Source organism: Bufo gargarizans, chromosome 6, assembly GCF_014858855.1.
Source record: "Bufo gargarizans isolate SCDJY-AF-19 chromosome 6, ASM1485885v1, whole genome shotgun sequence".
NCBI classification, from domain to species: Eukaryota; Metazoa; Chordata; class Amphibia; order Anura; family Bufonidae; genus Bufo; species Bufo gargarizans.
The window spans coordinates 352932373-352959316 of record NC_058085.1 but is presented as its reverse complement, the minus strand read 5'-3'; the positions used below and the strand labels follow the sequence as shown (position 1 = coordinate 352959316).

General features: G+C 41.9%; 1 protein-coding gene and 1 long non-coding RNA gene across 2 annotated transcripts in view; both read right to left on the bottom strand.

The window, feature by feature from the left end:
* Positions 1 to 20534, bottom strand: part of LOC122942214 (alpha-2-macroglobulin-like protein 1) — a 103104-nt gene extending 82570 nt beyond the window's left edge. The window contains exons 1-2 of the mRNA XM_044299714.1: positions 20478 to 20534; positions 11693 to 11923 (exon numbers count right to left, since the gene is read on the bottom strand). Of these exons, the coding sequence (XP_044155649.1) occupies positions 11693 to 11923; positions 20478 to 20534 (288 nt within the window). The remainder of the gene's footprint in view (positions 1 to 11692; positions 11924 to 20477) is intronic.
* Positions 20535 to 20570: 36 nt separating this feature from the next.
* Positions 20571 to 26727, bottom strand: LOC122939845. Its single transcript, XR_006390183.1, has 3 exons — positions 26618 to 26727; positions 25361 to 25470; positions 20571 to 20639 (listed from the first exon to the last, which is right to left on the bottom strand). It is a non-coding gene; the product is annotated as an uncharacterized LOC122939845 (long non-coding RNA).
* Between the last annotated feature and the right edge of the window lie 217 nt (positions 26728 to 26944).

Here is a 26944-nt window from a genome sequence, read left to right as displayed (position 1 = left end):
AATAAAAACTTAGGTAAGAAATCTATGAACACAAGATGACACCTCTGGTGGTAGCATACAGTATATCCCTTGACAACAGAAGGATCGGACATGTTGAATTCCAACTCACATTAACACAGATGAATCTAATGTCTATGACTGGCTTAAAGGGGTTGTGCAGGCCATACATATTGATGACCTATCAGCAGGATAGGTCATCAATATCTGATCGGTAGGGGTCCGACACCCCATACCCCACCAATCAGCTGTTTAAACAGGAGGTGTCGCTCTATGAGAGCGCTCCTTCTTCTTCACTACTCTACCCATCGTCTCGCTTGTAGCGGTGGCATAGTGTGATTCCAAGTACTCGCTCCATTCAAGTCAATAGAGCAAGTACTTGTCATTACACTGAACTGCCGAAACTTGCAAGATGATATCCGGTGTAATGAAGGGGAAGTGGAGCCTGCATACAGCGCCGCCTCCTCTTCCAATAACTGATCCGCGGGGGATCCTTAGAGTCGGACCCTTACCGATCAGATATTTATGACCTGTCCTGATGATAGGTCATCAATATGTATGGCCTGCACAAACCCTTTAATAATAAAATAATAATCAGGCCTCATGCACACGACTGTATCTGTTTTGCGGTTCACAAATTGCAGATCCGAAAAATATGGAATCGGTTAGTGTGCCGTATGCATTTTTTGTGGACTCATTGGCTTCAATGGGTCCCTGGTTCGCATTTTGCGGATTCTATCTTTTTACGGAATGGACAAATGGATGCGGAAAGCACACTGATAACCCATGTGCTTTCTGCATCCATATGTAGCTCTGACAAAAGATGGGGCAGGTCCTATACTTGACCGCAAAATGACCATGGACCCAGTGAAGTCAATCGGTCTGCTAAAAATGTGGCTGCAACACGGACGGTATCCATATTTTGCAGATCCGCGATTTCCAGACTGCAAAATACGGTTGTGTAATCTGTTTTATCCTCTGAATGGACTTGATTACAACAATTGACTGAACTGCTGTTCTGTTCTGTCTTATAAATAATAGCATAATTAATGTCAACTTTGGTGCTGTAGTTGGAGACGCGACAGGGCTTTGCTTTAGGAAACAAAAATCTGTCTATAATCGCATCCCCCTTCTACATCACACCTTTTTGCTCCTATTATTTTTTATTTTATTTTTTTGCTCTTCTATATAAATGGCCCCTAAGAACAGCAGAAAGTCTGGAGACTTACTATCCTTCAAAGGCTGCCCTGGTAAAAGGGCAGAGGAGGGGCCTCAAAGAATTAATACGTTTCTGAAGTCTCCAACAGCAAAAACTAGAACCGCTGTAAAAAAAACTCCCAGGGAGAGAGTTCGAAATCTATGAATACTGACTCCCCCTTAGATCAGCCAGTAATGGCCTCAGGTCCGATAGGGGATCAGTCAGTAACTTGTAATTGATCAGATATAAATAATGAGGACTCAGGAGGTGGACTCTATAGTAACGACACTGCAAAAAGAAGTCGCCAATATGAAATCTGAGGTTCTGCTACTAAAAGAAGATAGAGGGTCCTTACAGGCCAAACTCACTGATTTAGAGAACAGAGCTAGACACTATAATATTAGGATTTTGGGAATCCCAGTGGGAGCGGAACAAAGTGATCCTGTGTATTTTTTACAGACCTGGTGTCACGCTTCGCTGTGGGAGGGAGACACCACACTGAGTGTAAGAGGGAAGGGGGGAACAGGGAATCAGGCCTGAGAACTAGGAAAGGAAGATGGACACCTCACAGTAACACCCTAACCAAACTCCTGACTGACTACCAGTATGAACAGACCCCAGAGGTAGGTGTGTTCATACGCAGGCATACCTAGAGTCCTATTAAGCCCTAAAGGACCCTGGTACTAATGGCAGGGACAAAACTACCTGTTCCTCCAAAAGGAAGGACGAACAGGAGTCTACTACAGGTCTAAAACAAACAATAGGGAAAGCAACACACAGGACCCAAACAAAGTACAAAAGGGAAAGGACTTAACTTCAATGAGGCAAAGGAAGCACCAGGAACTCCGCCGAGATCCACACACCAGCAAACCACAAATGAAGCAGAAGCTACAAAATGCACTACAAGGTGGGAGAAGCAGCTATAAATAAGGAAGGTTAAATGACCACATAAGCAACACCTGGAGGCAAGGAAGGGTGTGGCCATACCCAGAAACAACACAGACACCAATTGATCCTTAGATCCACAAAAAAAAACTGTCAGATCAAACCACGTGTTGTCAGTCTCACCGATCTCCTGCCACCTGTCACGGCGACGTCCGTGACAGTAGCCCCCCTTCTACGAGTGACCTCCAGGCACCCAGGACCGACCTTATCCGGGTGATACCTGTGAAAAGCTCTCACCAAACGACTGGCATTCACATCAGATGCTGGACCCGGTACCCACATCCTCTCCTCTGGTCCATAACCCTTCCAGTGAACAAGATACTGAAGAGATCTACGATGAACTTGAGAGTCAATTATCTTGGCGATCTGAAATTCCAAACTACCGTCCACCATGACAGGAGCGGGTGGCAAGGAAGACGGCTCCAAGGGTTCAACATATCACTTCAACAAAGATTTGTGAAACACATTATCAATTTCAAGGCCTGAGGAAGTTCAAGACAAAAAGCTACAGGATTAATAATGGCAGTGATCTTATATGGACCAATAAATCTTGGACCCAACTTCCTTACTTCAACTTAATGTTTCTTGTGGACAGCCACACAGAATCTCCCACTCTTAGGTCTGGACCATTTGTACATTTTCTATCAGCCACACATTTATACTTGTTGCCCATATTCATCAAATTATTTAGAATTTTCCGCCATACAGATGACAATGATGACGAAAAACGTTGCTCCTCAGGGATACTAGAAGTATCAGAACCAGAAAATGTGCCAAAATGTGGGTGAAACCCATATGCCCCAAACAGTGGCGTACCTTCCATATAGGCAGACCACGCAGCTGCTATGGGGCCCGTGAGGAAGAGGGTCCCACAGTGGAGGAGAGGCCCCGCCCCCTAATTACTTCTGTCTATCTTTCTAAAGCTAATGGACCTTTGATGATGTCATCACAGGTCCTGCAAGGGAACTGCACAGTGTAATGTGTAGTTCCCAGGTTAGAACAGTGCATCTGCCAGGACCTGTGATGACATAATCTTCAACATCACAGGTCCTGCAGGATGTAGCAAAGAAACTTCACCAAAAATGGTGTAGTTCCTAGTTTTGAAAGGTACATCTGCCAGGACCTATGATGACATCATCACAGGTCCTTCAACCCCTAACAACAAGTATTAAGTGCAGTACATCACAGGTCCTTCAACCCCTAACAGCAAGTATTAGAAGTTCACAATCAGCTCTGCATTGATCCATACAGACTGGAATGGAATGGTAAGAGAGGCCCTCCACTTTTCATCATTAACCCCCCCCCCCTATGCCCTGTTTTTACTCATTGCTCACTCATGTATAATACTTCAGACAGATACAGTGACCACTACCTCATGTACCTCACACACACAGTGACCATAATGTATAACTGACCACATATTTCTGTAAACAATGCATCTATAGTATTATACCTTGTATGTCTCAGATCAATACACTGCTCTGTGTATATATATATATATATATATATATATATATATACATTGCATATATTACACAGTATTATAGATGCAATATGTACAGATATATAGTATATCCAGCAGTGTACTGATATGTGAGGTAGGAGGTATAATAGATGCAGTGTGTACAGATATATAGTATCTACAGCAGTGTACTGATATGTGAGGTACGAGGTATAATAGATGCAGTGTGTACAGATATATAGTATCTACAGCAGTGTACTGATATGTGAGATAGGAGGTATAATAGATGCAGTGTGTACAGATATATAGTATATACAGCAGTGTACTGATATGTGAGGTACGAGGTATAATATATGCAGTGTGTACAGGTATATAGTATATACGGTAGTGTAATATGTGAGGTACGAGGGATAATAGATGCCGTGTGTACAGGTATAGAGTAAATATAGCAGTGTATTGACGTGAGGTATGAGGTATAAATTACAGGTCGTACCTCATATATCAGTCCACTGCTGTATATACTATATATACTATATATCTGTACACACTGCATCTATTATACCTCGTACCTCACATATCAGTACACTACTGTATATACTATATACCTGTACACACTGCATATATTATACCCCGTACCTCACATATCAGTACACTGCTGTATATACTATATACCTGTGCACACTGCATCTATTATACCTCGTACCGCACATAACAGTACACTGCTGTATACTCTATACATCTGTACACACTGCATCTATTATACCTATTTTGTGTGCCAGGGCTGTTTTGTAATCCCAATCCGGCCCTGAAGGCATAAATTATAAAACGCAGCAGCAAGAATAGTTCATGGAACAAAGAGAGAGGCCTGGAATGGGTAGTGGGAGGGGCTATAAACGGGGAATGGGGGCCCAATTTCGATTCTTGCTATGGGGCCCAGTGATTTCTATGTACGCCCCTGGCCCCAAAAAACGGCGACTTACCAGTGGACTCCTATTTACGATTCTTTATGGCAAACTCTGGTAAAGACAAAAACGAAGACTACTCTTCCTGGTTCTCAGAGACAAAACATCTCAAGTAAGTCTCCAGACCCTGATTAGTGCGCTCCGTCTGTCAATTCGATTGAAGATGAAAATCCGAAGAAAAGGACAGTTGTACCCCCAGTCGAGCACAGAACGCCTTCCAGAATCTGGAAACAAACTGAGTCCCACGATCTGAGATCACATCAGAGGGAATGCCATGGAGCTTCACAATATTGTGAACAAACACTTGTGCAAGTGTTTTTGCATTAGGTAGGCCCAGCAATGCCATAAAGTGCACCATTTTACTAAAGCGATCAACTACCACCAGAATACCTGTCTTTCCAGAAGAATTAGGTAGATCAGTTATAAGATCCATGGATAAGTGAGTCCATGGTCTGGACGAAATGGGCAATGAAAGTAGACATCCGGAAGGCCGAGTATGTGTCACCTTAGCACGAGCACAGGTTGTAGCGGATTGTATTTAGCCTGGCCTGTTTGGATCATGTAGGACGACATTCGGTTCATTGTATGGCTATGTATTGTAAACTGTAATGTTTACTGTGTTGGATGCATTGCTTTTCTGTGCCTCCTCCCCTCCCCCTTTTTATTTCCTGTCCCATTCTTTTCCCAGCAGGGTGTGGTCTCAGGGACACTGAGAGACCAGTAATCTAGCTGTTCTGTCCCTCCTCCATCTCCCATCAGCCCTTGCTATTGTCTGTCCCCACCCTTCCTTGTACCATGGTCATCTATGTGCCCCATTGTATGTAAATAAGGCTGTTGGGGGGTTTAAAGTGTGTGCCATGTCCAAATAAAGTTAGTTCTGCTCCTGATGCTGTGTGTCGTCCAGTCATTGGGATTGCTGTTGGGATATTATTGGACTATTTTGCCTGCTGGAATTACTACTCTATGGATTTATGATACTTGTTCCTGAGCCTCACTGGGATCTTAGGTGGAGATTGGCTGTGGAATATCAGCTCTCCGCTACACAGGTACTACAGGCTGACACATAGTCCTCAACACACTCATGCAACCCTGGCCACCAGAATCTACGAGAGATGAGGTCGTCAGTGGATCTACTCCCAGGGTGTCCCGTAAGAACCGTACAGTGGTGTTCCTCAAACACCTTGTGACGCAATTCCGATGGCACAAACAGTTTCCCAGAGGGACAAAAATCCGGTGCATCTCCCTGGGCCTCTAACACCTTCACCTCTAGGTCAGGCTAAAGAGAGGACATCACCACCCCTTCTGACAGTATAGGACTCGGATTCTCAAAATCACCACCTCCAGGAAAACTACGCGACAAGGCATCTGCCTTGACGTTCTTAACCCTAGGATGATAGGTGACAATAAAATAGAATCTGGTGAAAAACAAAGACCATCTGGCTTGTCTTGGGTTCAGTCGTTTAGCCTACTCCAGGTAAGCCAGGTTTTTATGATCTGTAAACACCATGATCGGATGAATCGCCCCTTCCAACCAATGATGCTTTTCCTCAAAAGCCAACTTACTGGCCAGTAACTCTCTGTTACCCACATCATAATTTCTCTCTGCGGAAAATAGTTTTTTAGAGAAAAAGGCACCTGGATGTCATATACCAGGTGACGGGCCCTGCAATAAAGCTGCTCCTACCCCCACCTCGGATGCGTCCACTTCTACAACAAAAAAGCAGGTTATGTCTCTTTTAGGGACTGCATGGTACTATGGGAAGTTAACGCCTAACAATAGTACCTTACTGACTACCAGTATGAACAGACCCAGAGGTAGGTGTGTTCATACACAGAAATACCTAGAGTCCTTTTAAGCCCTAAAGGACCCTGGTACTAATGACAGGGACAAGACTACCTGTTCCTCCAAAAGGAAGAACGAACAGGGAATCAGGCCTGAGAACTAGGGAAGGAAGATGGACACCTCCTAGTAACACCCTAACCAAACTCCTGACTGACTACTAGTATGAACAGGTTAGAGTTCCCAGGTTAATTCCAGGGGATAATAGGATGGGGATTAGGATGGGCGGGACAAGGGAGGTAGGCATTACATTGTTACATAGTTAATATGGTTGAAAAAATACATCAATACATAAGTCCATCAAGTTCAGCCAAGGGATAGATGGGGACGCGAATCCCAGAAGCAAATGAAACTAAGATTTCTACACATTTTCATAAGCATTAATGTTGTTTACTTTTAGGAATTCATCTAAACTTTTTTTCAAACTGTCTACTGTTCCTGCTGTGACCACGTCCTGAGGAAGTCTATTCCACAGATTCACAGTTCTTACAGTAAAGAAGCTTTGACGCTTCCGGAGACTGAGCTTTTTCTTCTCCAGTCGGAGGCAGTGCCCCCTTTGTCTTTTGAGGGCATTTTACATGGAACCGATTTTTTACCTTATTTTTTGTATGGACCATTTATATATTTGAATAGGTCAATCATGTCCCCCTCTTAGACGTCTCTTCTCAAGACTAAATAAATTCAATTATTTTAATCTTTTTTCATAACTAAGACCCTCCATGCCCCTTATCAGTTTAGTCGCTCTCCTCTGTACTTTTTCCAGCTGCAAAGCATCCTTTTTATGGACTGGTGCCCAGAACTGAACTGCATATTTCAGATGAGGCCGCACCAACGCTTTGTAAAGTGGTAGTATTACACTCCTGCCCCGCGAGTCCATGCCTTGTTTAATGCATGACAATATCCTGGTGACCTTAGAAGCAGCTGATTGACATTGTATGCTGTTATTCAATCTATGATCTACAAGGACACCCAAATCCTCTATAAGTGTCTCCCCCAGTGTTACATCACCTAGGATATATGAAGCACAGAGATTATTACTACCAAGATGCATAACTTTACATTTATCCTCATTGATAAGTGGTTGTGGGAGGTTAACGTTGGAGGTGAGCTGGAGGTGTCCCATTTAAGTTTTTTTTTTTTTATTTCTGACCCAAAATGTCGGTTAAAATCATGTGTGGAATATACGGGGAATGGGGGATAGAGCAAAAAGATGTGCCATTTTTAGTTTGATCCACCGACACCTTCCAGGAATAGTTGGTTTGACTGCGACTCATTTAACTAAAGACACAATTTCCCGAACCAGCAAAGGCTGGGTGGGTCAAAGTTATCACTCAGTATACTCAAACTATTCCAGGGGTGTTTCGGTTTTGATTCACAATAAGATTGATTATAAGAATATCTCCGTCTTGTGTGACAGAGAAGGGAGATTAGTTTTTTTGTATGGTCAATTAAATGGCACAAAATGCATATTAGCATTTGCTTATATCCCACCCCCATACTCACCGTACATTTTGGGTCAGTTATTATTGTTTAAGGACCAGAAGGACGAATGTGCAACAATAATAATTGGAGATTATAATTGTGTGATGAATTTAGAGCTGGACAGAACCGGGGTGGGTTTAGGGAATAATCAATAAAAAAGTTATGCATCACCGTTGGCAAAGTTTTGTAAAGAGGCGGGCTTTGTGGATATATGGAGACGTAGGAACGCAGATACCAAATACTTTTCCTGTTAAAGTAGCTCAGGGAGTTTGATGTCACGAATAGATCTAGCATTGGTGAATAGCCGTTATATTAGTAGTGTTAGAAGAGTTGCTTTTTGAGCCCAGGCTTATATCTGATCATACTCCTTTGGTAGTTGATCTTAATTTGGGTCAGGGTGGTGGCTGCATGGTCCTTAGGAGAATAAACCCTGACTGGATGAAGATAATTCAAGATCTTAAGGCAATTCAGGAGGAGATATTATTTCTCTGGAGTATTAATCTTGGCTTTGCGCCTTTGTGCTGTGTTTGGGATGTGTTGAAGGCGTCTATTAGGGGTATTTTTTATACGTAAGATTACGTCACTAAAGCAATACTTCACTAGGAGGGAAAGAGAGCTAGTTAGTGACACTAGAGAGAAAGAACAAATATATTATAAGACCCAATCAAAGGAAAATAGAGAACTAATGGCCAATATGCATATAGAGATTTTTTTGTATATAACTCTTTTCATGAGGCAGGTAATACTGGAAAGTTATTTTAAAGAATCAGGGTCAGAAATCCTCCATACCTGCTTTGAGATCTCCAGAACGTATTATAATGTATCAGGACTCAGCAGGAGGAGATAAGGGTCGTTTTAAAAAAATATATTTTTCAGAACTATATACTGTAGATCCGAAAATAAGGTGTCAGAGGAGGAGTTGGAAAAATATTTAGACACTATTACTTTTCCGCAACTCTCGGCAGAACAGAGGCAAAGTTTACAATCGCCGATATCTCTGCTGGAACTACAAGAAGCTTTAAGCTTGACTCGAGGAAACCCCTCTCCGACGGCTTGCCATTTGAAGTTTATAGGAGATACGGGGAGAAGTTGCTCCCTGGTTTGTTAGAGGTTATCAAGGACGCATTGAATAATTGTAAGTTACCTGCATCAATGATGGCACATATAGTATTGATTGAAAAGAAGGGAAAGGACCCATTAGAGGTAGAGTCATATAGGCCAATTTCTGCACACGATCGTTTTTTCTTTCCACTTCCGTTCAGTTGTTTTTTTTTGCGGACCATATGCGGAACTATTCACTTGAATGGGGCTGTAGAAAATACAGAAGTTACTCCGTGTGCATTCTATTTCCGTTTGTCAGCATGGCTGTTCTGCAAAAAAGTAGTGCATCTCCTATTATTGTCTGCAAATCACGGTTCGAGGCCCCATTCAAGTCAACAATAATAAGTTATTGTTTCTGTAAAAACTGATCAAATACGGAAACCATAAGGATATGTTTTGTGCAATAACGGACCGGAAGAGGACCTAAATGGACTTAAAGAGGACTTAAATCAGACAGAAAAAACCTCAGATACGGAACAACGGATCAGTGAAAAACGGACCGCAAAACAACAACGGTCGTGTGCATGAGCCCTAATACAAACATAAACCTAATTGCAAAGGTTTTGGCCACTAGACTTAAGCGGGTCATTAATCGTACACCCTGATCAATGTGGTTTCGTTCCTAAGAAAAGCACACATTATAATATCCGAAGACTCTTTACAAACATGCAGGTGCGGGGGGGGGGGGGGGGGGCTCCCTCCGCTCCATCCTGTCGTTGGACGCAACAAAGGCCTTCGACAGGGTGGAGTGGGGTTTCCTCTGGAAGACGTTGAGGCGTTTTGGGTTTGGGGAATATTTTATTAAAATCGTTCAGCTTCTATATTCCAACCCTACAGCTCGCATAGTTGTTAATGGATCAGTGACATCTTCTATTATACTATCAAGAAGTGAGCATCAGGGTCCGCTGTCCCCATTATTATTTGATTTGTTTTTGGAACCTTTGGCTTTGAAGATCAGTTAGGATAGTTCAATTATGGGTTTCAGGATTGAAGGCCGCACTGGGAAAATTTCTTTATATGCGGATGACATTTTATTTTGCTTGAGTGACACCCCTAATACCTTACCTAAGCTTGTTTGTAGTGTAGAGAGATTTTTTATTTCCGTTAGAAGATATGTTGTTAAATAATACAGTAGGGGTCAAGATACTAGGCCCACATTAACACTTTGAATACTTAGGTGTCAACGTTACTTCACAGTTTGGAAGTTTTTCTTCACTTAATATTACTCCCTGATTAAAGAGATTAAAGCAAAAGTGGCTATTTGGTTAAAGCTGCCCTTATCAAAGGCAGACAGGATTGCCCTTATAAAAAATGGTTATTCTCCCCCAACTTTTATATGTATTGATGGCCTCACCTATATGGATTGACAACAATACATTTGTGGTAAATGAAACATTTCTAAATGAATTAATTTGGGGAAGGAAACAGGTCGAGTATCTATATGGTCCTGTTGGGTCAGGTGGATTGGCGGTTCCAACAGAATAGTATTTTGCACGAAATGGTTCAGGATTCAGGATATGAGAACATTTTCAAATTACTAGAATCTGGTCAATTAAAGAGGAAGAAAAGTAGTTCAGGTAATCACTTAATACATTTAGTAGATAAGACATGGGAATTTATGAAGGAATTATTGGGTATCACAGCAGCACTTGAGTTTACCTCTCTATAGGGCAATGTATTTCTGGAACAATTTATGTTTTTTGACTTGTTCTGGGAAAAATCAGGTATACAATATGTTTTGCAGGTTGTTCGGAATGGTAGTATTGTGTCACATGAAGAACTTTCATCTATGGAGGGTGTATGTGGAATTGACTGGTTTAGATATAATCAATTATATTCGGCGTTTAGTTGCACGGGTCACTCTCGTTTATTCACGATTGCAAAGAATAGGCGTGTAGATATGTTGGTTAATCCACATAGACATAGGGTTAAAGTGTCACACATTTATAAGATAATGATTTCTCCTATGTTGGATTGTATGTCCTATCCCAGTCAATCAAGATGGTGTCGGAAAGTTCCTGGGCTGAACCGTGGATCACTGGGATCGGATTTACAAAAATATGAGCAGTGGTTTAATTAATCGTAACCATGTCCTGGTGCAATTTCAATTTTGTGCCTAGATTATCTCTCTCTCCTGTGATAGTGGCTAAGATGTATGGAAGACAAAGGTCAGTTTTGTGCTCGTGGGAATCAAGAATCTGCCGATTATATTCACTTATCCTGGCCTTGTAGATACATTAAAGAATTTTGGCAGGAAGTTTATGAATGTATTAAGAATAAGTTGGGGGTTTTGCTTCATTTTGATATTAAGGTGGCTATCCTTAATGATTTAACGTGTCTCACGTGTCCAACTGGCAAGGTTAAATGTATTTCTAAACTACATCTACTTGCTCAGGTGATAATTGCACGAAGTTGGATGGCTAGTGCCCCTCCTAGTGTTACTAATTAGACTAACTTGATTAATAAGGTAAAGAGTTATGAAAAAGTTACATTTCAATCACAGAACAGGATCGAACATTGGTCCAAAATATTGTTTGAATGGAATAATAAAAATAAATAAGATTTCTCCGCCTCCATCTCCCCTCCAATGGGTTAGCTAAAAGGGTAAAGGATAAAAAAAAATACATTTGTGTGCATGAGGCCTTGTATGAATCTTGTAAATTTATGTACTTGGTGCACCTCAGGGTTGGGGGGATATCACTTACCAGGTAATGAAAGTCTATAGTCTCTTTCGTGTGCTCTGAAGGGTCCAGGACGTAGTCTGCCCAGAGGTTCACTCTCTCATTACAGGGCAAGACAAAAGGTTCATTTCTGATTTTCACTTGGCTTACAGAGATTGTGTGAGAGGGGATCAGTGATGCATAACCATCTTCATACACTGGCTGCACTTCAGAGTCCACAGGGGCTGTCCGTGGCTGTCTAGGTAGGTACTGTGCCTAATGGGGTAGACAAATAAATATTTTTTTATTGATGTATACAATATGCAATGTATGATTTTTTTTTTTTTTTAAGAATCCCTACAAAATAAGCTCATCACAAGGCATCAACTAAAAATCTATTATAATCTTAGGAGTGACACAGCGCCACCAGTGGAGAAATAAAGCATTACATAGTTCTCATTGAAATCATTGGGTTTTCCATGTTATACATCAGAAATAGAGACACTATTTGTAGATGATCTCATAAGCTAATATATAGTGTATACTTAAGGAGCTCTGGTCAGCAGGCCCAACCCATTTAAACCAGACATGCGTGTCTATAGGGTTGATCCTGCTGATTCATGCGTATTATGATACCTTTCTTGTTAGAAATGGTGGCAACGAAAAACAGACAGAAAGTGAGAGATTAACTACAGGTTTTAATTACCCCCCTTCTTAAAGGGGTTGGCTCATCTCACACATTGGTGGCCTATTGCTAAGATATGCCACCAATGTCAGATAGGTGCAAGACCCCCACTTATGTCTAGAACAGGGCCCCCCAAAGTGAAGGAATATAGCACTAAAGACCCAGGCTAATGTGTAGCGTATTTACCACAACCACTTTATTTACATTTAGTCATAGACTACTAGTCGCCAGATTTCACAATTGCCCTAAATAATTGTAAAACGTCACTTTTATTATTCTTATTTTAAAATACTCTGGGAACATCTTTAAAACTTCCAGCGTGGCTATCTAAGGCTACTTTCACACTTGCGTTGTTTCCGGTATTGATATCCGGCATTTATATCCTGCAGAGGATCTCAATACCAGAAAATAACGTTTCCGTTTAGTCCACTCCTCATGCATTCTGAATGGAAAGAGATCAGTTCAGGATGCATCAGGATGTCTTCTGTTCCGGCAGCATTCTGTTTTGTGAGTAGACACAAAACTGCTGCAAGCTGCGGTTTTGTGTCCAGTCATAAAAACGGAAAAAAGCGGATCTGGCACTAAAAACAATGTAAGTCAATGGCGGTGGATGCGATTTTTTTTTAGAAGCCTAAAAAAAACTGATCCGTCACTTAGATCAGTTTTTTTTCTCATTTAGATTTCACACAACTGCATCCTAACAGAACGGATGCATACTGATGTGTAAACTCAAAACGGATTCCTTTAATTCCAGTAGCGAGATCTTCTGCCGGATCTCAATACCGGAATTAACAACGCAAGTGTAAAAGTAGCCTAATAAATATATTGTTGCAGCCACCAAAGCAACAATGCTGCAACAGTAATTACATCAAGGTGCTTCTGAACTGGAAGTTTTAAAGAAGTTTCCAGAGTATTTTAAAATAAGAATAATAAAAGTAAAGTTTTACAATTATTTAGGGCAAATGTGAAATCTGGCAACTAGTGGTCTATACAGGAAGCTCCAGGACGTGATGACGTGAGGACGTCACGTCGTGCTCTCCGCCCCCTCCCCATCGCCTGGATGCCCTGCTGAATCGCTGGTGCCGGCGTCTTCCACCTCTTCCTGCCGCCTCCTGGGTTGGAGTCTCTTCCGGGTGTATGCTGCGACTGTGAATTCAAGCAGTGGTGATGACTCTGCTTCCGTCCTCTCCTGTTTGGCTGCTCCGTTGAGTTACGGATGTCGGTGTCCTCCGTCTGCTCCTGCTATCTCCAGGGTCGGTGCCTTTTCCTGATGGATGTTTGTGTGCCGTGATCGCGGGCTCATTAGACGGAGTGGCGGCGGTGATCTGGCACCAGCCTTCTCCCTTTGGCTTCCTCCGCTGAGCGCTTTTGTTTGAGCTCGCTCCTGTGGTCTGCGGCGTGTTTGGGAAGGCTACTGCTATCATATGTTCCTGCTGCCGAGGGTCCCTATGCCGCTGTGTCATCAGGGGGTGTGAGTGGCATTTTTGATGCTCAGGTTCTCTGGGTCACTTCGTCTGATGCCTGTCTGTTGTCCTCAACGGGTGTCCTTGGGTGTCATCATCCTGCGGCTGAAGATTGGTGAGATTGACCCTTTATTCTCCACTTTTGTTAAAAGGAACTAACTGATTAACGTAACGGAGCAACTAGTTAGGCTACTTTCACACTAGCGTTCGGGCGGATCCGTTCAGAACGGATCCGCCCATAATAATGCAGACGGAGGCTCCGTTCAGTACGGATCCGTCTGCATTATTTTAGCAAAAAAAAGCTAAGTGTGGAAATAGCCTGGGACGGATCCGTCCAGACTTTCAATGTAAAGTCAATGGGGGACGGATCCGCTTGAAGATTGAGCCACATTGTGGCATCTTCAAAAGTATCCGTCCCAATTGACTTACATTGTAAGTCTGGACGGATCCGCACGCCTCCGCACGGCCAGGCGGACACCCGAACGCTGCAAGCAGCGTTCAGCTGTCCGCCTGTCCGTGCGGAGGCGAGCGGAGCGGAGGCTGAACGCCACCAGACTGATGCAGTCTGAGCGGATCCGCCTCCATTCAGACTGCATCAGGGGTGGACGGCTGCGTTCGGGTCCGCTCGTGAGCTCCTTCAAACGGAGCTCACGAACGGAATACCGAACGCTAGTGTGAAAGCAGCCTTAACTGCCTATTCATTAGCTAAACCTGCTAACCTACTGTCTCCATGCTAACAGGCTGCTCCAGTTATTGTGAGTGACTATATGCAGAAAATGTGATTATATACAGTGTCTTACTAATATACTCTCTCAGCTATTGCATTTGAATATACACCGGAATATTGCTGATTGGCGGGTTCTAGGTGATGATTTGGTGCCATACGATATATGGTTCTGATCTTAGAGGCTCAAGGAGTAAGGGTTGAGCTAAGAGAGAACTGAGTTTTTGCGTATCCTGGTGCCCGGGAGTGAAACGGGAAGAAGAGAGGAGAAGAGGATCAGGAGTCAAACTTTTTTTTTTGCATTACTGGACTTTTTTTGCTGTTGACTATAAGAGCGTGGGGGGGGGGGGGGGGGGGGGGGGGGGTGATAGTTTGACATTGTATTTTATTGCAGTGGTTTGGTGGATTTCTTGAATTGTGCTTTCTGTGTTTTTTTTTGGGGGAGGTCGCAGCAATGCCCCCAAAGGGTGTAAACAGAAAATCTGTGGGCTCCTCCTCGCCTAAAAAAAACTGATCCGTCACTTAGATCAGTTTTTTTTCTCATTTAGATTTCACACAACTGCATCCTAACAGAACGGATGCATACTGATGTGTAAACTCAAAACGGATTCCTTTAATTCCAGTAGCGAGATCTTCTGCCGGATCTCAATACCGGAATTAACAACGCAAGTGTAAAAGTAGCCTAATAAATATATTGTTGCAGCCACCAAAGCAACAATGCTGCAACAGTAATTACATCAAGGTGCTTCTGAACTGGAAGCCAGAAGGAAGTGGGGGACCCACCGGTTTCTGTGGACCAGGGGGGGATGGATAGGAGGTTGGGTAGTGGAGAAGGGATGGAGGAGAGAATAAATATAGTAGATGGGAAGCTGCTAGAAATCTTGGAAGCGGTGCAAAAATCGAATCATAGCCTAGAGGAGCTGACCCTCAAGATTGCGTCAGTACAGGTGGACCTCTCCTTTATAAAAGAGGATATGAATAAAGTCAGGGATAAGGTTAAAGAGCTGCAATTATCTGCTGGAAGTATGAAAAAGGATCTAGAAGGAGTTATAAAAAGAGTGGAAAGGATGGATGGGGAAAAAAAAGACCCTTCTAGATAGAATTACTACAATGGAAGACGTGTCTAGGAGATCAAATATTAGGTTAGTGGGATTCCCTGAGGGGGTGGAGGGAGAGGACCCAACAGGGTTTATTCATCAGTGGCTACAGGATATTTTTAAAAATGAGGGTCTATCTCAATGGTTTGTAATAGAAAGAGCACATAGAATACCGGGGAGACCCCCCCCAAAAGGGAGCCGACCTAGGGCAATTCTGGCCAGAATACAAAGTAGTAGGGACAGAGATGCAATAATGAAAAATAAAAGAAAGATGCAACTAATTGAGTTTAATGGAAACAATATTGAGATATATCCAGACTATTCCAGAGCAACACAGATAAAAAGGCGTGAGTTTAAAGAAGTTAAGAAGAGACTAGCGGCAGCTCAGATACAATATGCTCTGATATACCCCACTAAACTTCGCGTTATATATCGCGACCAGGTTAGTTTTTTTGGGTCTCCGGAGGAGGCAGTGGAATGGCTAGACGCCAAGGGTATAGGAACATGAAAAAAAAAAGGAATAAGTAGGGTGTCGGATGGGTTATGGGGAGGAAGGGTTAGGGCAGGAAGGGGCTGAGTGGAAGAGATGAGACGGGGAAATGTTCTATTTCTACCGACCAGAAGGGGGGGGGATTGGATAAGGGGGGGGGGGGGCAAGGGAGAGGGAAAGGGAGGGAAGGAGGATGGGCAATGGGAGGGAATGGATGTCCTGTGGGGTTGGGGATGAGGAAAAACAAGAATCCATGGGTGGGAGGTACTTATGAGTAGGATAATTACATGGAACGTACGTGGACTGGGAGATAAGGTTAAAAGAGTTATGGTGTTTGATATGGTTATTAGACATCTCCCGGCCATTGTGGGACTAACGGAGACACATAATACAAAGGATAAGATAAATTTACTTATGAGGAAATGGGCAAAGTACCAATATCATTCATGTTTTTCTACCTATTCATGTGGCGTCAGTGTATATATTCATCATAAAGTGGATTACCTCCCACTAGATCAGAAGATTGATGATAGGGGAAGATATGTATTCCTCCACTGTCAATGGAATGGAATAGTCTGTGTATTAGCCTTCGTGTACATACCACCACCATTCTCCCTTTATGTTATTCACCGTCTAGTGGAGTTTGCAGACTCCAGAGGTAAATGTCCCATACTAGTAATGGGAGATTTCAATAGTGTAATGAATAGTAAGCTAGATAGATACTCAGTGACATCAAACGATAAATATGACATAAGTCAGCCAACACTTCTTAAAAGAATAACTCAGGAACTATCATTGATAGATGTCTGGAGATATCTTTATGATGACAAGCGAATATATTCATGTTTCAGTCATGGGAGTAAAACAATGTCAAGAATAGATATGGCATTAGTTAGCCCAGAATTGATAGGCCAGATCTCCAAAATGAAGTATGAGGTTAATAGTATCTCAGACCACTCCCCGGTGAGCTTGACATTTAAAACTAATGTTAGGTCAAAAAGAAGAGAGTTTCGGCTGAATCCGCATTGGTTAAACTTGATAAATAAAGATGACGGTATAATTGCAGATATAGAGGAGTACTGGCAAATTAATTTAGGGTCCACACAAATAGGGTATGTATGGGATGCATTTAAAGCATACCTACGGGGTATCCTCGTGGGTAGAATCAAGGGCCTAAAAATGGAATTTGCTAAAAAGGAGAAAGAGCTGGGGGAGAAAATAAAGAAAATAGAAGAGGAGCTCCTGAAAAATAAATCCCCCGAAATGGCGGCTCAGTTAGAAGAGGCCAAAATCCTATTGAAAAATTATCTGGCAGATAAGGCACAACAAAGAGTGTTTTTTGAGGGGGCCCGGTATTTTAGGGAATCCGGGAAGCCGGGGAGACTGCTGGCCACACTTGTACAGAACCAAAAGGGGGAGAATAGAATTAAGTGTGTTGAGAGGAGAGATGGGGGGATAACATCCAACCCGGGAGGGATTGAGCAGGAATTTGTCAAATATTATAAGGACCTCTACTCCTCGGAGGGAGTGGGGGGGGTGTGAGGATATAAAAGTCTTCTTGGAGGGTGTGCGGCTCCCCAGTCTCTCGGAGGAGGATAGGGAACTATTGAATGGACCTATAGAATTAGATGAACTTCGGGATACCTTGAAATCTATAAAGGGGAACACTAGCCCTGGGCTGGATGGTCTCCCTTTTGAGATATATAGAAGGTATGGAGATGTTATTCTCCCAGTTCTATTGCAGGTTTTTTACGATGCAATGGACAGGGGTGAACTTCCAGCCTCCCTCTCGGAGGCTGTAATAACCCTGATAGGGAAAAAGGGGAAGGACGAGAGAAGGGTGGACTCGTATCGCCCCATCTCTCTTCTCAACACTGATTTTAAAATATGTGCTAAGTTGCTGGCAAATCGTTTAAAAAGAGTTATAGGGAAAATAATACACCCTGACCAGTCGGGTTTTGTGCCAAAACGTCAGGTTCAAACGAACATTCGACGGGCACTGTTAAATATCCAGATGGGTGGTGAGGGTGCCCACTCCATCCTGTCATTGGACGCGGAAAAGGCGTTTGACAGGGTGGAGTGGGCATACCTCTGGAAAATAATGCATGCGTTTAACTTAGGGGAAAAATTTATTAGATGGGTACAATTGTTGTATTATCATTCGAAGGTGAGGATAAAAATAAACGGGGAGATATCTGAGCCAATTGGGTTGCAGAGGGGAACCAGGCAGGGGTGCCCACTCTCCCCATTATTGTTTGCCATATTTGTGGAACCGTTGGCATGCAAGGTGCGAGCCGACGATAAGATCAGGGGGTTTGGGGGAAGGGGGGCATTAGACAAAATATGCTTATATGCGGATGACATTTTGTTTTTCTTGGATGGGGGGGCACAAACGTTGCCATATCTGATGGGGATAGTGAACCAGTTTGGACAAATCTCCGGTTTCAGGGTGAACTGGATGAAGTCGGTGATGCTCCCAGTCGGTTATGAAATTAAGCGAACGGATATAAATGTGAAGATATTAAAATCCACAGAAGCATTTGAATACCTTGGAATAAAAATCAGTTCAAGGGTCCAGGAGTATGTAGAACTTAATATCTCCCCCATGATTAAAAGGGTAAAAAATAAAATAAGCACTTGGCAAAAATTACTGATTCGGCAGGCGGATCGAATTGCCATTATTAAGATGGTTCTGTTACCACAGATTCTTTATGTCATATCATCATGTCCTGTGTGGATAGGGGATCGTTGCTTTAATGCATTGGAAGGAATGATAAATGACCTAATATGGGGGAAAAAAAGGGTTAGGTTGAAACAAAAATATTTATGGTTAGATGAAGAAGATGGGGGTCTGTCGGTTCCCTGTTTTAGAGGTTATTATTATGCATCCCAGCTTCAATGGTTAATGACAGAGGATGACAGAATACGTCACTTTCTGATGGGTGAGTTTAAAGGGCTCCAATATAACATGATTAGTCTTCTGGAGACAGGAATTATAAAATTGAAGGGTAGGAAATGTCCAATCAGCAAGATGATGCACTTGGTATGGGTTAAAGTCAAAAAGTTATTGGGTATAAATTTTTCACTAAAGAATACCCCCATATGGGGGAATATAAATTTAAGTGAGTTCCAGAGGTTAGATGATTATATATTTTGGAAAAAAAATGGTATTAAGTATATTTCACAGATTGTGGTGGAAGGAAAGATTAGGACACTATAAATTTTCTGTTATATATTGTTGATATGAGGAAAGAAACAGAATAAAAAGATAGGGACAGATTTTTGATAGGAATAATGGATAAATAGACATTAAATGCCTGTGAACCTTCTTGATTCCGTCAATGTGTATGTTATCTGTTCTTTCCTTTGTGCTTTATGGAACTTTTTGTATGATGAAAATTGAAAATAAAACAGTTTATATACTAAAAATAAAAAAATCTGAAAAAAAAATAAAAAATTGTGGTCTATGACTAAATGTAAATAAAGTCAAAGTGAAGGAAGACACACAATGAAAGGGTGGTCACCCTCCGTTCACTTCTTTGGGATTCTGAAGATAGCTGAGGACATTTCTGGAACTCCCAAAGAGGTCACTGCAGAGGTGGCTGCACTTGCATGGTGCGCTCTCCATTCCTACTTTTATCGGAATTCCAGAAATAGCTGTGCATGCGCTCTCCTCTGCTTTAGGGGCCCTGTTTTACTACTTTAAAAAAAAGTACTTTTTTTTGTAAGTTGCTTTGTGCATTCTGACACCCATAAATAACGTGATATTATAATATTACTGACACTTTCAGATGTGGTTTTACCAACTACCGTAAGTTTATTATTTTTTTTATACGAGAAATGGGAAAGGGGGGTTGAATTTTCATATATTGGTATTTTTTTTAAACATTTGAAAAAGTTTAACTATTTTTTTAAAATTCCTCTTAGGGGAGTTGAATCTGTGATCACTTGTACTATTCACAGCAATGCTTACGTATTGCAGTGATTAGCAGTTTTGACTGGTATTCTGTTACGCCCTACCTCTCAGCAGGCCCTGGCTGACATACAAACTGATTGGCACCATGCCATAATGTCACAGTGGTGGAAATTGTAGGACAGAGGGAACGCATTCCCAAGTTGCCACAGTTGTTGTTAACCATGACGTCTGAGGGGCTATGCGACCAAGATTGGAATTATCTCCAGCTCCATTCATTCCTTAGCCACCAATGATATTCAGTACATGTATGATCATTGGCCGCTAAGCGGTTAAAAATGACTGACATGATATGACAAACATCTTCCCTAGCAAAGTTTTCAGTGGTGTCATGTCAACTTTTTGAACTAGTTTTGAAAGCCATCTCCTCATATTGATTTATTCTTAGTGTTACTTACCCGAAGATTAATCACTTTGTTAGTTAAGGTGGTGGCCTCTAAGGTAAATCTTGCCATCCCATATTTATCAGTTGTGTAGATTTCTTCTCTTCTCTCTTCATCAACATACAGCTCAATATCCTCCCCTACCAATGGAAGTCCATCTGGCCCTCTTAGCACCATCTGAGAGAAGAAACACCAGAAAGATCAGTTTTTTTAAGGTTTGTGAGAATTCTTATAGTCCTTAAAGAGGACTTGTCACCTCCCCTGACATGTCTCTTCTAGTAACTACTTAGTAGCAATTCTGGAGCATGTTTTTTAGGACTCTATGTTGTGCCATTTCTCAATTATTCCTACAAGTGTTGAGCGACGCAAAGCATTCGAAGCAAAATTCGGTCCGAAGTTTATTAAAACTTCACAACAAATCCAAATGCAAATCAGGTTTCCCTAAAATGGCAGCTGCACGTGTTACAATGTGGGAGCACCCATAATACCGCGCAACCAGACAATCCTCAGGTATCCATCCCTGGTGATGTCACAGCCAGCGCGGTCTCCACCATTGTCCTGTGAGCGGAGCATAGGGAGAGATATGGTAAGCACTCACGTGCTAGTGACAGTGTTACTGAAAACGATTAATAAAATAATTCAATGCCAACATGATGGATGCCTTTATTATTTCAGTGCCAGTGTGCCAACCAATACCATCCAGTCTACACCCCTTAGGGGGGGACCAGGTCTTAATAATGACCATCCTCATCATTTGTTGTCTTTACTTCCTAGAAAAGTCAGCGAGATGCAGACAGAAGAGAAACAGCATGTTCCTGATGACATATTCTCATCGATATTAGATGATCTGGAAAAACAGATGGCAGAAGAAGGGCTCCAACCTGTAGGGCAGGAGAGCGCTGGGGTTGGAGAAGTGGGTATGCCAGCATATTGTGTCCCCACCTAACCAGCCAACCACCATACCAGCAACAGCCCCTGTTTAAAGGTGCTGCATGGTCATTAACAATGAATACCGACTATACAGTGCGGCCTTCTATATTGAAAAGAAGGCAAAAGTGGGCTAATTGGCCGCGTGCTTCTTCACAGCAGCATGGCCGCAACCCACAGCTGCTCTGTGTGGCCGTATCCTAAGGCAGAATGGCCTGGCTATACCTGATTTATAGTGATTTGTGACTAATCAAATTTCTTGGTAAACTTCGGCAAAGCTGTCAAGTCAAATTTTTCAAAACTTCGTTCATCTCTAATTCCTGTTATAAGTTTCTGAATGAATTGCCAGCATCTGCAATTAAGGACCATCTAGGTGTTACCGGTTGGGAGCGTATTCTGGCACAGTCTGCCACTCGCAGCCCTGATAGGATAGTGTCAGACTATGCAATTTGACAACTTCTTCAGCCATTTTGGTGTTGTAACAATATACGCATATTGTGCACTTTTTAGGCTACATTTACATGACAGTGCTGCTGCCATGCCCGTGATGCAGACTGCAAACTGCTGGTCCACAAAATTTGGGCAACAGCCATGTGAATGCTGCATCGTGGTGCAGACTCATTGCTTTCAATAGGTCCACGATCTGCAAGATATGATGAAAGATAGGACTTGTCCTATCTTTTGCGGCACTGAGCCGGAAGCCCATGGAAACACACGGAAGCTCTTCTCTGCCCTGTCTGCAACATGGGCATGGGAGCAGCACAGTTGTGTGAATGTACCCTTAACTATAGAAAATTTGCAACTGGTTCTTGGGGAAAAAAAGTGCAATTCCGTAACATCTGCATTAAATATACTGCTGCCAGTGATGCTGGGAAATACAAGTTTTGTATGCCTTTTAACTGTGGAAAAGTTGCAACAGGCTTTAGGAAGAAAAGGTGCAACTGTGCAAAGTCTATGTCAAAATACACGCTGCTGATGATACAGTGAAATATGTTTATTTGTGAACTTGTTAACTGTACAGAATTTGCACCAGGTTTTTGGAAAAAACTTGAAATTAGGCAATCTTTGTGGCAAAATACGCTGTCGAGGCTTTTGGAAAAAATGGGACAATTGTGTAATCTCAGTGGCAAAAAGATATGCCGCCAGTGACCCTGGATAGAGAACTGTAGCACATTTGTTAGGCTACTTGCACACTGCCGTTTTTGTGTCCGCCTGTGAGATCTGTTTCAAGGCTCTCACAAGCAGCCTCAAACGTATCAGTTTAGCCCCAATGCATTCTGAATGGATAAGGATCCGTTCAGAATGCATCAGTTTGGCTCCGTTCCGCTCTGGAGGTGGACACCAAAACGATGCTTGCAGTGTTTTGGTGTCCGCCTGGCGGTCCTGACTTACAATGTAAGTCAATGGGGACGGATCCGTTTACATTGACACAATATTGGTGCAATTGTAAACGGATCCGTCCCCCGTTGACTTTCAATGTAAGTCAGGACAGATCCGTTTGACTTACACTTAGACTTTTTTTTACTTAGTTATGCAGACGGATCAGTACTGAACGGATACCAGCGTTTCCATTTATAAGTGCGGATCCGTCTGTGCAGATACCAGACGGATCCGCACCTAACACAGGTGTGAAAGTAGCCTAAACTGTAGAAGCTTACCAAAATATTTTGGAAAAAAGGCTGGCTCCTGCTCATAAAATTAATGGAGGTCATTTAATAACAGATATACTTTTTGGCGTATATCTGTTGCAGATTGTGGCACAAAAGTTATTTGTGCCTCAATCTGCGACTTTTACCCGCTTACGCCAGGTCTAAAAAGGGGGGCGTGGCGTGTGCGGGAAAGGGCCCGTCTCATTAATTTTTTACGCCTGTTTTAGGTGTAGAAAATGGTCTAAGGCTCCATTCACACGTCCGCAGAATGTGTCCGCATTCACATGCCAGTCTTAATAAATGACCCCCAATGTCTTGTTGAAGGATGATGTACAGTGCAACACAGTCTGTATATAGCTGAACAGCTTCACTAACTCACCCTATCTTCTCCCTAGTGCTAAAACCTCTCAAGCAATTGAATCTACCTACCTACATACAGTGGATATAGAAAGTCTACACACCCCTGTTAAAATGTCAGGTTTCTGTGCTGTAAAAAAATGAGACAAAGATAAATCATTTCAGAACTTTTTCCACCATTAATGTTACCTATAAACTGTACCACTCAATTGAAAAAGAAACTGATATCTTTTAGGTGGAGGGAAGAAAACAAAAAACTAAACTAAAATAATGTGGTTGCATAAGTGTGCACACCCTCTTATAACTGGGGATGTAGCTGTGTTCAGAATTAAGCAATCACATTCAAAATCCTGTTAACTAGGAGTCAGCATACACCGGCCATCATATAAAGTGCCACTGATTAACCCCAAATAAAGTTACGCTTCTCTAGTTGGTCTTTCCTGAAATTTTCTTAGTCACATCCCACAGCAAAAGCCATGGTCCACAGAGAGCTTCCAAAGCATCAGAGGGATCTCATTGTTAAAAGGTATCAGTCAGGAGAAGGGGACAAAATAATTTCCAAGGCATTAGATATACCATGGAACACAGTGAAGAGCGTCATTATCAAGTGGGGAAAATATGGCACAACAGTGACATTACCAAGAACTGGACGTCCCTCCAAAATTAATGAAAAGACGAGAAGAAAACTGGTCTGGGAGGGACCAAGAGGCCTACAGCAACATTAAAGGAGCTGCAGGAATATCTGGCAAGTACCGGCTGTGTGGTACCTGTGATAAGAATCTCCCGTATTCTTCATATGTCTGGGCTATGGGGTAGAGGGGCAAGACGAAAGCCTTTCTTACGAAGAAAAACATCCAAGCCAGGCTACATTTTGCAAAAACACATCTGAAGTCTCCCAAAAGTATGTGAGAAAAGGTGTTATGGTCTGATGAAACCAATTTATGGCCATAAATCCAAAAGATATGTTTGGCCCAAAAACAACACTGCACATCACCAAAAGAACACCATACGCACAGTGAAGCTGGTGGTGGCAGCATCATGCCAAGGCTTCTGCTAGAAAGCTGAACATGAAGAGGTACTTCATCTTTCAGCATGACAACGACCCAAAGCAAACATCCAAATCAACAAAGGAATGGCCTCACCAGAAGAAGATTAAAGTTTTGGAATGGCCCAGCCAGAGCCTAGACCTGAATCCGATTGAAAATCTGTGGGGTGATCTGAAGAGGGCTGTGCCCAGGATATGTCCTTGCAATCTGACAGATTTGGAGTGTTTTTGCAAAGAAGAGTGGGCAAATCTTGCCAAGTCAAAATGTGCCATGCTGATAGACTCATACCCAAAAAGACTGAGTGCTGCAATAAAATCAAAAGGTGCTTCAACAAAGTATTAGTTTAAGGGTGTGCACATTTATGCAACCATATTATTTTATTTTTATATTTTTTCTTCCCTCTACCTAAAAGATTTCAGTTTGTTTTTCAATTAAGTTGTACAGTTTATAGGTCACATTAAAAGTGGAAAAAGTTCTGAAATGATTTATCTTTGTCTAATTTTTTTACATCACAGACATTTTAACAGGGGTGTGTAGACTTTTTTTTATATCAACTGTATATCTTCCCCATCCCTAACATTGTTCCTGTAAGACCTTAAACTGGCTGTCCTGGGCCCACCAGCTGTGTCTGTGACAGACGCGTCCTATCACATCAGTGGCTGAGCTCACAATGACCTCTCTGTTTGGGACCTTGCATAGTTCCTAATAGACAAGTCTATCTCGTCACTGCAGGGCATTGTGGGTAAGGCCTTTACCAAGGTCCTGATTTATCCGAATTGAATCTCCAGAACTTAAAATTTATCCGGAAGTAGAATTTTGGGGAAAATTTTATCAAATTAGATTCATTTACAATTGATTCGCTCATCTCTATTCAGTACCAAAAAAATGTCTGTTCCACGAGTGCCATATCATAACTTACCTGACCTCTGTAGTCAATTCCTAACTTAAAGGCAGCTCTGGACTCAATGAATTCTACCTTGGCAAGAATGTCTGTGATAACCATGTATTTTGCAGCTTTTCTTTGCACTCCTGCAGGGAAGTAGAAAAAGGATGTTTCACAATGTCAAGGATGAGGGTTAAAGGGATTTTCTAGTTTGCATTTTATTGATTATTATTATTATAAAATAGAAAATGTTGATCTATATGTATATACAATAGTACCTTTTCAGTTTATATTGAATGGAATATCCCATGGGCTTACTTAATAGTACCAAATATGCCCAATGACATATAAAGAGGTCCTGACATGTCTATTTTAGTAAATACATGTATTCCCCATGAAATAATTCAGCAGCATAAATCGCAAATGTGCTATCCCTCTATTATTCCTCTTAGACATTAATAAATTGACAATCTGCTGGGATGGCTTTTTCTTGCTTGACTGCCCATAGGCTATTCTATAGGACTTTAACAATGCCCAAAAAAACAGATGTAACAAATACCCAAAAAATAAATAACGAGAATAATCCAGAATAAAATTGATGGGAAATTATAAAAAAGTGTGGTTGATTCTGGCCTTAAAGGCTATGTACACCTTCAGGGGCAGTTTTTTTTATGTTGGCATTTTACTCATTGTGGACTAAAAAAAACAATTCTTTCAGTTGGTCTTTATTAAAAATGTCCAGCTGTTCCTGGGATACAAGCATTAAAAAAACTGTCTGTTTACTTGTTGTGACTTTGTTTTTGAATCCCCTCATCTGATGGCTCATATGTACCTTTCATCTCTGACTTCTTGACCTCATAAACACTTATTTAAGTATATTCTTATCAGTTTGATAAGAATTTAGCCATAATGAGTGTTTATAAAGTCTAGAGGTCAGAGATAAGAGCTCTACATGAGCGGCCAGTTGACGGGATTCAAAGAAATCTTTTTTTCTAAAATTCTTTTAGACAATTTCATATTTTTTAAGGATGATTTTGTTGTGCAAAAGTGGTAAAGCATTAAAACACTATAGAAATATGAAAATGTGTTCATTGAAAGGTTATACCGTTAGACTAGGCAGAATTTGAGAGTAAGGAAGAGGTCCATGGGTCTCTATTGTCTAATCCAGAGTACATGGGGTTTCTGTTGAGATTACCGTGCTGCCCTCTGTCCATAAAAAGAAATCTGAAGATTTTGCCACCCCCGTACACGTGCCTATAATAAATACTAATTTAATTTAAAAATCATTGTTACCGGTTCCATCCTCCTCAAGTGAAGCCTCCACGTCCACATAGTTCATGTACCCATTGTACTTAAACTTGAAGAGGTCGGTGTCTTCTTGTGCGGTGAAGCATCCATTCACATCAGTCTACAGACAGCAGAAGAGGTAAATTACTGAGTGAATCAGCTTTATTTCATTAGAAAGAAGTATCTATCTATCTATCTATCTATCTATCTATCGATCCATCCATCCATCCATTGATCAGTCATATCCTAGGTCATGACTTGATCCTTACCTGCCCATCAATAGGCTTGCAGATGTGATCTGGACTAAATAGAGCATTACGACATATCTTTCCA